The sequence below is a fragment of the Solanum pennellii genome, chromosome 6, assembly GCF_001406875.1.
Source record: "Solanum pennellii chromosome 6, SPENNV200".
NCBI lineage: Eukaryota > Viridiplantae > Streptophyta > Magnoliopsida > Solanales > Solanaceae > Solanum > Solanum pennellii.
The window spans coordinates 50419349-50433076 of NC_028642.1; the positions used below are offsets into that span (position 1 = coordinate 50419349).

Here is a 13728-nt window from a genome sequence, read left to right on the forward strand (position 1 = left end):
TACTAATTGATGTTTTATAACAATGTGATTTGTTTACATGACAAACACAATGAGAGCATGTACCTCTAAGAAAACACGAGTTCATGATTTAAGTTTAACCAAATGCAAGTCGATGATTTAAATTTTACGAGTTCAACCTAATAGGAGCTTACCATGGAAACCATTACACTTCAGAAGTTAGGTTAAGAATTTAGTACTACTTCTTTAACTTAAGTTATATTTCACACACACGTCGTAGGTATATGTGCTCTATGTCGAAAATAATAGAGTCAGTTAAACCCCGTTCACTATATATATATATATATAAAGAGATGACACTGGAGGTGATTGAAATTCCCCACCTCATGTAGTCGCCGGCCTTCCCTAGTTCCCCGCGAAGCTGCGAGTTCATGAGCAAGTGAAGAACTTTGGGAAAAATATGAACTTCATACAAGTACAGAACTGCTAGTGCTAGACTCCCCCAATTCCTATTCACAAGCAATAAGTATTAGCAGAAACTTTTTAACACATTTAAACTACAATTATCAATCATGCATCCCTGGCTTTAACACTGACTTCTGTAAGGGGTTGGAGAAGAGTCTTCGGGCTTGGAGGACGGGTACTGAACTTACGAACCAAGATCATAAAACATGGCAGAAACACTAGATAAAGTCCTGCTATGATGAATGGTACAGCAACAAGCCAGCCCAACATCTGAAAAAGTTGTCCAAAGTTCATTGCTAAAAAGTCAGTCAAAGAATGTGAAGAACAAGTCTCGACGAGCTTACAACAGCATCAGAAAAATAATCCTTCATGCAGAGATAGATATGTTAAAACTGTACACATAGTAAAAATATGATATTTTGCGCACCATCAAGTCATAAAATACATATTTCACACATCCATGCATAACATGTGACTCTTCGATAAGTATTCAGGATGAAGGAAATGGATGCTCTACAGTACTTCAAAGAACGACAAAGAATGGATAACTGAAAAATGTCCTTTCTTCTTCTTTTGGTACTTATAATGCAGCATGTAGTATAAATGGAATAAAGAAGCCCGGCAAAATCATGAAGAAAACCATATCAATAGATGAATTGATCTAACTATCAAGAAGATGATATTGATATAAGAAAGAAAGGAAGGAAAGATGCTCGGATGCAAAAACTTCTTCACTTACCGCACGGAAAATGCTGAACAAGACTTCCTTCGAAGCCTCGCCAGAGAAGACCTTTTTTAGTGCATCAGCAGTCAAAGGAAAATGAGGTCCACCAGTGATAGACTCACCTAGGCGTAGAAATGGAATCATCAGACTGCAAAGTGGAAGGCAGAGCACTGAGTGAGGACTTAAGCATAGATGAAACTACAAGTTTACCGAGACGTTGAAAGCCTGACATAAAATAGCTTAAACTAAAGAGTGATAGATCACAGTGTAACCTCACTGGGGACTACCCTCTGACTTGCTTTGTTGAACACAAAGTAACACAACAATCTTTCCTCACCTCAAAGCAGACATCATCAACAACACAGGCAGATTACGCTGGGCACACTAACCTACGCAGCTGGAAAGCATCATATTTAAACCCTTGTGAAGAACTAATTAATGTTATTCCTAAAACGTAACAGTGGAGGAAATTCAGGCCCAACAGTCAATACCCCCCAACACTAAATAGGGCTGTACATTTTTCACCAAAGCATAGCTACTCAATTACCAACTCATGATTTTTTAAGACTTGAAATGTATTTATTTATTCAATAGTTTTTGTTAACCTGAAATCCCTTCATTGTCATTTCAAGTACAATATTAAAGCCGAAAGTATGCAATGATTCCTGGAGCGAATCGCTCAAAAATAAAAAATAAAGAGAGAAATTGCTCCTTTCTGACAGTTTAATGATGAACAGAAAAAGATACCCACATATATTATGTCCAAATGAAGGCCTCTGCAATTGAAAAAACTTAAAATCATGTGGGATCATAGATTAGCATTGATGCTAATAATCAAAAGCAGAATATGATGCCACATCTTTGTCTGTTTCCCACTTCTCACAACCCACAGATATTGTTCTAGTTCTACAAATCCTAGCATAAAAGTTGGTGACAAGAAGCATGTGCAAATTGCAATACTAATAACTATGGCAGAAATAGATATTGAACTGATAACAAGAATCTCAATTTTATAATACACATGTCTAACTACAAAAAAGATCTTGGACCAGGTACGGGGCACGATGAGAATAGTCTTTGGGGAAAAGATCAGGGCTCTAGTAGTGACAGCAAAACAATCAAATAACTGAGCTAATACCTCAACTCAATAGGAGTAGCAATGAAGTTAGCCAACATCATCGTAGGAGCATGACAATAGGATCCCAACAATGCAATAGCGATACCACATAGGAATACTGTGACACCTGTTGAGAAGAATAGATTGCACATAAGTTGTATTTGCTTAACAAAATTCAATAGGATTCAATCAAGCCAGAAGTCAACTCACCCAAATGTTTCTAGCTAGCAACAAAAAATTGAACTGCAGATTATCATTTTTCTGTTTGAAAAAGACCACAGAGTGACAGACTCTGTTTACATCAATTTATATGTATTTGGTTAATTATTACCTACCACGTTTCTCATCACACACATAGATCTGTCCAAAAATTTCAGCAACATTATGGTCGCCAAACTAATTCCACATATGGTTGTCGTTGTGCTGCAACGTAACCATATCTATGGCTATGTGACGTGCAATCAAATCTTCTAGAGTACATGATTCAGTTTGATAATGCAGAGATGGACTTAGTTTGATAATGTAGAGATGGATCTTCTTCATCCCATTGAGAATTTAAGGTGATTGAACAACGCAGCACATGCAGGGTGTGCTACATGATCATTGAACAAAGGACAAGGTTTGAGAGCTAAATCAGAATTGATTTCCAGAAGGGTGGTTCAGCAAACTTTTATGAGTATCAAAGGTGGAGGGCACATTGCAGATTTTCTGAAAGAGGAAGAAGGTGGAAGAGATGTATCAGGAATATGGGGTTCAAAACTTCACAATTTACTGAAGATCTGTCTCAGATTGAAGCAAGCAAAACGAGGTGACGATCAACTGCAAGGATTTTAAAAATTAGAGACAAACTTGGGGCAGGAAGAAAACAACTATACACACCCCCTGCTGTAAGTCAGAGTTGTTCACAGGTAGCAGCAACACTAAAAAGAATTAAGGATAGTCAAGTGGAAGATATTGAGCAGCTGTTTATTTCTCAATACATAGTTGTGTCAGCTTCTTAGGGAAAAAAAAACCCAGATACTTCATCAACTAAGAATATTTCCATCATATAACCATAAAAAAAGTAGTAAAAACATGAATTTACAGTTACGATTCTAGATGATGATATTCAGCTAACCAAACTGATACCAAAGCAATAAGTACAAAAGCTGGCTTTGCTCCAGACTGCATATTAGTTCCACAGCATGTCCCAAAAAAAAACCTCTTTAACTTTGAAGGAAGATAATTCAAACATCAAGCCTATGTTTATGGGAACACTTAAAATGACATTGAATGGCAATTAATCAATTGCTGACCAATTCATAGGACCATCAATTCCAAATCCACAGAGAAATTCAATAAGTGTAATATGAACAAGCACGTCGGTTTTTCTCCCAATCAATAGATTCACTTCTACAATCCCAAAAGTCTGTAAAACATGTTGAAACCAGTAACGATGAAGTCTCCCAGAAGTGTTTGGAAGATTATCTATGAGAAGGCTATCAAATTACCATCTTATAATATAGTATTTCATTAGCATTTTGATTTTGCAAGGTTCAAGCCATTTCGACTTCATTAAAAGTAACTTCACTGATTTGACTTATTAATAATTTTTCTACCGTTGTCATCTCCCTGCAATTCAACATCCCCACTTTTCTCAATAGTCAATACATTGATTAAATAACTAAATTACAGTCAAGAGAACCTTCTATTTTTTCATAAAACTATGTCCTAGGAATATCTGAATTTGGCTGCATAGTTAGAGATTACACCACAAACTTATGAAAGTAAATACAGATGAATTTACATAAACAGGGATTATAAGAACTAATTCCAGCTTAACAGAACATACCACAAATTGGAAATACCCCAAAGGTGATTCCGAGAGCCGCAGAGAATGCCAACAGTTTTGGCTCTGCTCCCCTTAAAGCAAATCGAGAAAACCATTCATTGTAAAAATCAGTAAAGCTTCTTATTTGCAATATTGTCATTAGAAATTTACCAGTAATTGAATATTAATCAGACACTTGATTACAAAAAAAAAAACCTAAGGTAAAGCTTACAACTTGTTTGGATGATTGTTACATGTTTTATTGTATCCTATTATTACTTTGAAAGCATGGTTTCATTGCTACTTAAATTATATTGTGTAATATTGTTAAATTTGTTTTCATGTAACAACGAAAAGTAAAACTTTATGTAACAACCGGTTCTGTGAGCTTGCTCATTACCCTATTTCTTTACCTTAATTACTACTCCCTTTGTTTCAATTTATTTGTCTTACTTTTCTTTTATTCAATTTCAAAAAGAATATCTCTTTCTTTTTCGGCAACTCTTTAGTTCCAACCCTCCACGGGACATATTTAAGACCACAAGATTAAAAAGACATAGGTGCATTCTACATATCTTTAGTTTAAAACTACAAGATTCACAAGTGTTAGGAGTATTTACTTTCTTAAACTCGAATTCAAGTCTCGACCCAACGAACAAATTGAAAGAGTATTTAGTTACATTCTACTTAACCATTCATTCAAATTGCTGGAGAGTGACATTACGAAACCGAAAATGAAACAATCTATTACTGATCCATACAATCTCCAAAACGCAACACAACAAAATAAACTATGAAATGATACATAACAACCATCCAAACAAGCTATTACTGATCCAAACTAGTTCTAATTAAGAAAATGCAATCTTCTCTCCCTGAATAACCCTTTCAATTCACTCATACATCAGAAGCATGTATTAAAACGCCAGAAGAAAGAAAAGGGGAAAAGGGTAATCGTTAGCTACCTTTGGAGGATGTGATAAAGAGGATCAACAATCTTGTTACGAGTCCAAGAACCAATTTTTGATACAATCTGATTAACCATCTTGTGTCCTCTCCTCTTCCTCACTCTTTCTTCACTTTCAACCTTCAATTATGTAATTCAACACCAACCCAAATCGACAAACACAGTTATACAATTGATTCACAGGTAAGCCCAGTAGGTGGTGGATCATGTAGAACAGGGAAAAAGGGGGTCGAAATGTGAACAAATTTGAAACAATAAACTTTGTGGATATTCTTATCTTTTTACGTTTTTCAAAGAGAATTAAATATAGGTGTACACGCCATCAATAGCTTGCTGCGGGGGATTTGGGATTCTTGATTCAACACAGAACAAGGGAAGAGAGGGATGTATCAACAAATTGAAAAATAAAGAAGCAAACGGCGTCGTATGAGTACGTGTTTTGGTTTGGTGACAAGTGGAAAAAAATATCTTTGTATATTTGTGGATGAAAAATGAGACAAGGGAAATAGGATAGTGACAGGAAGAAAATTAAATCCAGGTGCAGGCTCAATTTATTTATAACATAATATTTAAGCAAGTCAAAGGGATGCAAGGTATAATTTTTTTTGTTGAAAAATTAAGCTATATAGATATTAGATGCACATTTAGATTCGAACATTTTGCTAAAGTGTGTTTATACATAAACACTTCCAACAGCCAAACGTTGTTTGCAACTTCTACAGCTTTTCTTCTGCTACTATCTTCAAACCTTATACAATGAAATTTACTTTCAAATTTTGTAAGATCTAATATGATAACTGGTCAAATAATCTCACCAAAGTAGCCAAAATGGGATTCATATAATGTTAATTATGCATCTCTTTTGGCTTAACTCAAAAGACAAAAAATGTAAAATTATAGTATCAAGTCTTTCACCAAAAAAATTTAGCTTGAAAAATTAGGAAAGTGGGTTGTTGGTCTCTCATCTAAACAAGCACCCTGGTTGAGTTTAAACCCTACGTATCAACACGAAGACATACATACACAGTGCTACACCATCGAAGAGTTTAAATGCATAAATTCGAAGACGAGAGTAAGCACTAGATTAATGAGGAATAGGTGGTAACTGCGCAATTCGCAGGCACAAAAAACACACTCATGTAACAAAAACTTCTCATAAAGTTTAAAGCTTCTTCGACAGAGCAATAATATGCAAATGACAAACATCAAGGTACATATCGAACTAATGTCTCGAACATTGTCAAGCATGTGAACCAAACACAAATATTGGCAGAGCAGCTCTCTAATCCAATTGCAGAAAGCTCTTAGTTCAATCTCTGGGCAGCTTCCTTAGCTAGAACTCTCTCCTTGGCCTTGGTCCTGGCCTGCGACTTGGGGCCCATGATACCACCACCCCACTTCTTCCTGTTCTCTTCATACTTGTCATTGAAGTTAGCCTGAAAAAGTATACATGCATGAAGGACGAATCTTAGAAGAGCTTTTCAGCAAAATGCAATACAAACTAAACTAGTCACTAATAAAGATACCTTGATTGCCTCCAAAACTCTGCTAAACTCCATTTTGTCTTCATTCTTCACGGTTGTCAAACACAAGGCTGAAGCAGTTTTCTTATGCACGATCTGTGCAAAGTCATCAATATTAGTATCTAATCTGTTGGGAAACATTAAGTATACAGACATAGTATTACCTACCGATCCTAAACGTGCTTTCCCCTTCACAATGCAGTATGGAATTTCCATCTTTCTGCAAAGTGCAGGAAGCCAGACAACCAACTCTATTGGGTCCACATCATGAGCAATCACTACTAACTGAGCTTTGTTCTAAAAGGGCATCAATGGAAAATAGTTACTAGAAAGATCAAAAGAGTATGCTTGAGAAAGTAGAAGAGAATTTGCAAGACTGAAACAAACCTGCTCAATAAGGTAAGTGATGTGCTTCAGCCCATACTTCACAATAATAGGTTTCTTTGTCTCGGGAGTTTTTCCTTCGGCTTCAGATTGAGCCCTTTTGACAAGACGCTCCTTCTTTGCAGCTTTGTCCTCAGGCCTGTACTTAAGAAGCATCTTGAAAAGGTTTGTAGCTGCATTTAGAGGGCAAAGTCGTTGGAAAAATTCAAATCAGTATCACTGTGATAAAGTAACTCATGCAAGTAAAGCAAAACAAAATGAGTTGAGAGATGATAAATAATACTATCAATTTTGGTCTACTGGAAAAGTAGGAAGACATAATGGTTACATGGCACCTGGCAGCAGCTTAGCCTTTTTTAAGAATGACCACAAGAAGGTAATACTACATTTTCCCAAAAAGTATGTTGCCACAAAATGATCGATATATTCTCAGGATAATTTCAGGTGTTAGGTTAACAGTGAAAAGCAAATGCAACAAAAAATAATAAATGTCCCAGATTTTTTTTTACTTTCCAAAAGCACAAGTCCATTTTACAAAAGAAAATGAGAAATAAGAAATGAAGAAACAAAATTACACTGACCACAACTTAATAATTTCCCTATAGTCCAACATGATTCTATAGACAGAGACACAGTAAAATCCAACATGATTCAATAGGCACAGAGACAGTAAAGTCCAACATGCTGGAAAAAAATGGTCTTGAACAAATATCACTATCTGATTTGGTGCAATCAAATCTAACACCCCTTAAAGAAACAACACAAATGTATAGAACTAAAAATATGCAAAATGTATTATTCCATGATGAATTCCAACAAAATATAACATTGGTAGTTTCTAAATTAATTGTACTTCTCCCCAAAAATAATATTCTCCACAGTTTCTACAAGGGACAATAATAGCTCAGTCTGCCACTGGTTTAGTTGTTTATGTACTAATAAAATAAGCCAGCCAACAGTTTCAGAGATGTGAGCCTGGATGTGTCATCCACATTGCTCACCATCAAAAGGCGAGATCTTAGCAAACTTTCTGATACCAACCCACCTCTCAAGATGTACTCTAGAAGAAAATATCGACAAAAGAATAAAGAGTTGAATTCTGGACAAACAACTGCTACAGCAGTTGTCTAGCAGTTATTATTCCTATTTTATAGTTTATACTGTCAGTCTTATCCTTTTATGTTTTCTATATATGTGTAATCAGGATAAGTTATTAGTATTATGTAATTAAGAATCAAAACTACTATTTTCTGGAGTCTTGTCCTCTCCATACGGACAACTTCATCTGTATAGTTGTGTTTAAGATACTTGCACAAACTATTTTCAATAAATCTACTTGCTTTGTTCTATTTTGTTGGTTCCTTACTTCTAGTTACTATTACTTTCACCAAGAGGTGACATAATTGGAATCATAAGAATCCACAAGCCAAGCACAATAACAACTCATTCAATTGTCTTCAAAGTTCAAGTAAGCGAGGCATAGTTCAAACATCTACCGAAACACATTATAGATCGAGTATAATACTCCATTCCTAATAATTTCTTTGCTACAAATGACACCAGTTCCGGTAAAAGTTCACACCAGTTCCCGTAAAAGTTCACATTGATAACATGCAGCATAAAACATACTTACATAAAAGCTAAACCAAATAATACTAATTAGCTAGACAAAATAGTGCGAAATGAATATACAGGTAAAAAGTATTATCATTATAAGCAGCTGCGAGATGATTGGTTGTTTAATTGTCAACATCAACTAATTAACCAAAATCGCAACATGAAATTAGGATGGTAGTATACTGACCGAGATTCTTATCAAGGGTTTTGGTGAACTGGTTTAGAGCTGGAGGAACCTTCAATCGCATCTTGAGAATCCTCTTCTTCCTTTGTAGGGTAACATTCCGAGGCCATCTTACATTCCTTGTTACATCCTTCTTCGGCGGTAGCGCTCCACCGATACCGAACTGCTTTGGCCGCTTCTCGAACAATGGATTCACCACCTTCGCCTTCTCCGGCTTCTTCTTTGCTGCTACTGCAACACCCTTCTTTGGAGCCTACATTTACCGCAAAGAAAGAAACAGAAACGTGAATACATATTCCAAAACGGAGTTGTGAAGAAGGAAGTCACCATGGCTAAGAGCTTACCATTTTTTGCTTGAGACGGCGACCGGAGAAACAGCTTATATTATACAAGGCTAAACGAATTTGTATGGATATGGGCCATGGACTCCTTTCAATAAGAAAAAAATTAGCATGGCCTAGCCATTTCCGGCAATCTATTTAAATAATAGCCAGTTTGCACATTAGTTGAAATATGGTCATATTCAATGTGGAATCAAATCTGATTATAAATATAATTAAAATTTGAAGCTATGCCTTTAGATTTAAATTTCCTCCAAATCATGTTTTGCCTTCAAGATGGTTTTCAAATAGATTTACTAATGACTAATATTGTGAATTAGGAATCACTTTTTTGCTTTCTTTGATTTTCGAAAAGCTTATTAGGTTCTTTTCCTTGTCCCTAAATATTTTTCTTAATATTCGATTCATTAGTGTCACAGCAAACTCTGGGGAAAGTGTCTTTAAGTTTTGTTTTGTAGGTGTTGTACATAACACAGTTCAGACTCCGAACATTGAGCTTTTAAGCATCCATTTAGGTGCACTGATTCACGAAAGAACTTGAAGTGTAGTAATTTGAATAACTACGCCATTTTGGTGGCATAAAAACACATACTAAACAAAAATTTTAATAATTCATTGTCAAGGCAAGCATAAAGGTACTTGATATCTTTAACAATGTAAAGCATGTGAACCAAATACAAAACTTGGCAGAGCATCTCTCTAATTAAATTGCAGTGTATATATCACAGCAAGCTCTTAGTTCAATCTCTGGGCAGCTTCCTTGGCAAGGACTCTCTCTTTGGCCTTGGTTCTGGCCTGTGACTTAGAGCCCATGATACCGCCACCCCACTTCTTCCTGTTCTCTTCGTACTTGTCGTTGAAGTTAGCCTGAAAAAGTGAACAAGCATCAAGAGAAATTCTACAAGAGCTTTACAGCAAAATGCAAACCAAACTAGCCATTAATATAGATACCTTAATTGCCTCCAAAACTCTGCTGAACTCCATTTTGTCTTCATTCTTCACGGTTGTCAAACACAAGGCTGAAGCAGTTTTCTTATGCACGATCTGTGCAAAATCATCAATATTAGTATCTAATCTGTTGGGAAGGCATCAATATTAGAATACAGACTCTAGTATTACTTACCGATCCTAAACGTGCTTTCCCCTTCACAATGCAGTAAGGGATTTCCATCTTTCTGCATAGTGCAGGAAGCCAGACAACCAACTCTATTGGGTCCACATCATGAGCAATCACTACTAACTGAGCTTTGTTCTGAATATATATCAATGGAAAATAGTTACTACATAGACTAAAAGAGATGTGCTTGAGAAAGTAGAAGAGGACCAAAACAAACCTGCTCAATAAGGTAAGTGATGTGCTTAAGCCCATACTTCACAATAATGGGTTTCTTTGTTTCGGGAGTTTTTCCTTCGGCCTCAGCTTGAGCCCTTTTGACAAGACGCTCCTTCTTTGCAGCTTTGTCCTCAGGTCTGTACTTAAGAAGCATCTTGAAAAGGGTTGTAGCTGCATGTTGAAACACAATAAAATTCAATTTGAGTCTCACTGAAATAAGATACAACATGAGAGTAGAACAAAACAAAAGATGAGCTGTGATCTGATAAACAATACTATAAATTTTGGTCTAGTGAAGAAGTGGGAACATAATGGTAAAAATTAAAATGGTAGCAGCCGCGTGATAGTTCAATCAAATCATATTAGTAGTTACTAAGCAATTTTACTCTCAAAAATAGAAAGCTTATTCACGAGAACATATTAAATTTTGCAGCAGTGGATTCTAAAAAGGGCAATAATATCTCAGTTAGCCAGCCACATGGTTAATGGAACTATAATATCAGTCTGTCAATAGTTTCGGATATGTGAGCCTGGTACATATTGCTCACCGAGCAAAAGACGAGGTGTTTACAATATTCAAACAAGATGTGATAAAATTGGAATCAAGAATACACAAGCAAAGCACAAACAACCGATCATTCAACTGCCTTCAAGTTCGTTCGTAGTGAGGCATAGTTCAACATATAAGGAAACATGTTATAGTTTTACATACAACAGAGCGAGGCAAAGTTCAAACATATACGGAAACACGTTATAGTTTCATATACAACACAGTGAGGCATAGTTCAAACATATACCACTCATTAAGCCAACAGTTCCTATACACGTCCTGATCGATAACATGCAACATAAAACATACTGATATAAAAGCTAAAAAATAATAGCAAGTAGCTGGACAAAATCAAAATCGAGTGGAATGAATATATATAGAGAGAGAGGCCACAGATTTAGCTTTTACATTGTAAAAAAAAATCATTATAGAAATGAAGCAGCTGCAAATACAGTGGATCGGACATAGAGGACTGATTGTCTAGTTTTTAACAAAGATACAGCAATAACTAATCAAAAACGCAACATGAAATTAGGATAATGGTAGTATACTGACCAAGATTCTTATCAAGAGTTTTGGTGAACTGATTAAGTGCTGGAGGAACCTTCAATCGCATCTTGAGAATCCTCTTCTTCCTTTGAAGGGTAACATTCCGGGGCCATCTTACGTTCCTTGTTACATCCTTCTTTGGCGGCAGAGCTCCACCGATACCGAACTGCTTTGGCCGCTTCTCGAATAGTGGATTCACCACCTTAGACTTCTCCGGCTTCTTCTTTGCTGCTACTGCAACACCCTTCTTTGGAGCCTACAGAAAAAAAAGGAAAAATACGTGAATACGAGTTCCAAAACCGAGTAGAGAAGAGAAAATGTAACCATGGCTGAGAGCATACCATTTTTTCCTGTTGAGTCTGCTACCACGATCTGATGAACAAACCCTAAATGCAGAAGAACACACTGATATACAGAGACGGATGTCAATGAGTTTTTAGGGTTTAAGATGTGTGCGACGCTACTTAAGTGGGCCTTTACTGAACTTTTGTGAATTTGGGCCTGGACTCCTTTTAATAAGAAGAAAAAAAGAAGGAATTTAGCATGGGTTAGCCATTTTCGTTCCCTCTAATTAAACAAACAGCCCATCTTTGCAAAATAATATAGCTTAAATTTAAGTGTCTTAGTATGACTAGTTAATAAATTCTATAATTATTAAATTAAAAATGTATTTAATAACTTAAATCTTGTGGTCTTAAACTTGTAAGGACAATGTTGTTATTGAAAAAACTTATAAAAACCAGGTTATTTCCCAATCAACTCAATTTTTTACTCCCTCCGTCCAGTATTGTTTGTCATGGTTTCTATTTTTAGAGTCAAACTATATAAACTTTGACTAACATTTAAGATATATTTTTTCATCATATTAATATGTAAAAAATTGCAATTTATAGTACTTTTCATATAGTTTTAGAATATCTAATCTTTTTATTTAAAATATCGAATTAATGTGATCTAATTTAACTTTGAAATTAGTCAAATTAACTTTCGAAAAGAGCAACATGACAAACAATTCCGGACGGAGGGAGTATAAGTTTAAGATTCTTTGTTTGTTTTACTGTGATTTGTTATGGGTCTAGTAATTTTTTTCGGAATAATTGTAAAGAATGACAAACTAATAATATAAAATAAATACAGTAGCTATCGTTTAATTTATTTGTGGTCCATAGCAAACTGTTTGTCAGTTCCTCTCTCCTTCATATTCTCGCTCGCCGCTCTCTCTCTCTCTCTCGCTTCCTGTCGCTCACCTCTCTCGCTTCCTGTTGCTCACCTCTCTCGCTTTATACAATAGAATTGTATAAATTGTATTTCTATTTGTATAAAGTGAGAGAAAATTGTATATACACAGGCAAACATATATCTCCGTCCTATACACTTATAGTTATACAATACAAATATTTTCCTGCCCAAGTCTCTTTTGCCTTTCTCTCTTTCTCATTTTATACAAATTCAAATTGTATATAATTTCTCTCTTTCTCGTTTTATACAATTCGATTCAATTGTATATTCCATGTCCAATTTTTTTTTTTTATCTTTCTCGTTTTATGCAAATTCAAATTGTATATAATTTCTCTCTTTCTCGTTTTATATAATTCGATTTAATTGTATACAAATTCAAATTTTACACAGATATACAAACACATACAATTAAATTGAGAGGCTAGCAACGATTTATACAAATGAGAGGCTAACAAAAATTTATAGAAATGACCTGCCAGCGAAATTATACAAATCTGAAGAGGAACCAATGAATTATAGAATTGTTTCTTTGTACATATGTATAGCGAAATAGACATGTACTTTTAGGGCTCAGTTTGATTCACAAAAAAAGGGTTATTCATTGTGACATAAAGCCCCAAAACATTTTTCTTACTACTGATGGTGATGATGAGGTGGCAAAGATAGCTGATTTCGGACTTTCCATAACTTTGGAGCAAAACTGAAAAGATAACGTGGGGCAAAGAAGAACTAAAAGGTGTATGGCTCCTGAAGCTCTACTTAAGGTGGAGTACCGCCCAGGATTTGATATTTGGTCTCTTGGATGCACTGTTTATACATATATATGTTTGCTATGGAACGCAATTATACAAATTTTGCTATAACATACAAATTTAGATTTTGTGTTTGCTATATGTGAAATTTGTCATTTTTCATATATTTAAGCATATATAACATATCAAACTATATATATATATATATATATATA

The 13728-nt window shown here is 35.3% G+C and overlaps 3 protein-coding genes across 3 annotated transcripts; all 3 read right to left on the minus strand.

Moving 5' to 3' along the window:
* Positions 1–5440, minus strand: LOC107021068. The gene is made up of 6 exons (XM_015221650.2): positions 5040–5440; positions 4096–4166; positions 2286–2391; positions 1163–1295; positions 556–693; positions 1–467 (listed from the first exon to the last, which is right to left on the minus strand). Exons 1-6 carry the CDS (start codon positions 5117–5119, stop codon positions 426–428), a joined length of 570 nt encoding a protein of 189 aa, XP_015077136.1. The 5' UTR covers positions 5120–5440; the 3' UTR covers positions 1–425.
* A 671-nt stretch (positions 5441–6111) lies between these two features.
* LOC107023265 (60S ribosomal protein L7a-2-like) lies at positions 6112–9228 on the minus strand. The gene is made up of 6 exons (XM_015223895.2): positions 9094–9228; positions 8753–9002; positions 6952–7121; positions 6733–6861; positions 6568–6660; positions 6112–6477 (listed from the first exon to the last, which is right to left on the minus strand). The coding sequence occupies exons 1-6, from the start codon at positions 9094–9096 to the stop codon at positions 6346–6348; spliced, it is 777 nt and encodes a 258-aa protein (XP_015079381.1). The 5' UTR covers positions 9097–9228; the 3' UTR covers positions 6112–6345.
* A 396-nt stretch (positions 9229–9624) lies between these two features.
* On the minus strand, positions 9625–12016 carry LOC107023264 (60S ribosomal protein L7a-2). The gene is made up of 6 exons (XM_015223894.2): positions 11864–12016; positions 11529–11778; positions 10425–10594; positions 10214–10342; positions 10042–10134; positions 9625–9957 (listed from the first exon to the last, which is right to left on the minus strand). Exons 1-6 carry the CDS (start codon positions 11864–11866, stop codon positions 9826–9828), a joined length of 777 nt encoding a protein of 258 aa, XP_015079380.1. The 5' UTR covers positions 11867–12016; the 3' UTR covers positions 9625–9825.
* Positions 12017–13728: the final 1712 nt, after the last annotated feature.

Excerpts from the sequence above, each read along its gene's own strand:
- LOC107021068 (XM_015221650.2), bottom strand. The coding sequence starts at position 5,119 with ATGGTTAATCAGATTGTATCAAAAATTGGTTCTTGGACTCGTAACAAG. Across the intron at positions 1,296-2,285 it reads GCTACTCCTATTGAGTTGAG|TCTGATGATTCCATTTCTAC; the intron begins GTATTAGCTCAG and ends TCCACTTTGCAG. Across the intron at positions 468-555 it reads TTCTCCAACCCCTTACAGAA|GAATTGGGGGAGTCTAGCAC; the intron begins GTCAGTGTTAAA and ends GCTTGTGAATAG.
- LOC107023264 (XM_015223894.2), bottom strand. Across the intron at positions 10,135-10,213 it reads GGAAAGCACGTTTAGGATCG|ATCGTGCATAAGAAAACTGC; the intron begins GTAAGTAATACT and ends GATTTTGCACAG. Across the intron at positions 9,958-10,041 it reads GAGTTTTGGAGGCAATTAAG|GCTAACTTCAACGACAAGTA; the intron begins GTATCTATATTA and ends TCACTTTTTCAG.
- LOC107023265 (XM_015223895.2), bottom strand. Across the intron at positions 6,862-6,951 it reads TCACTTACCTTATTGAGCAG|AACAAAGCTCAGTTAGTAGT; the intron begins GTTTGTTTCAGT and ends ATGCCCTTTTAG. Across the intron at positions 6,661-6,732 it reads GGAAAGCACGTTTAGGATCG|ATCGTGCATAAGAAAACTGC; the intron begins GTAGGTAATACT and ends GACTTTGCACAG.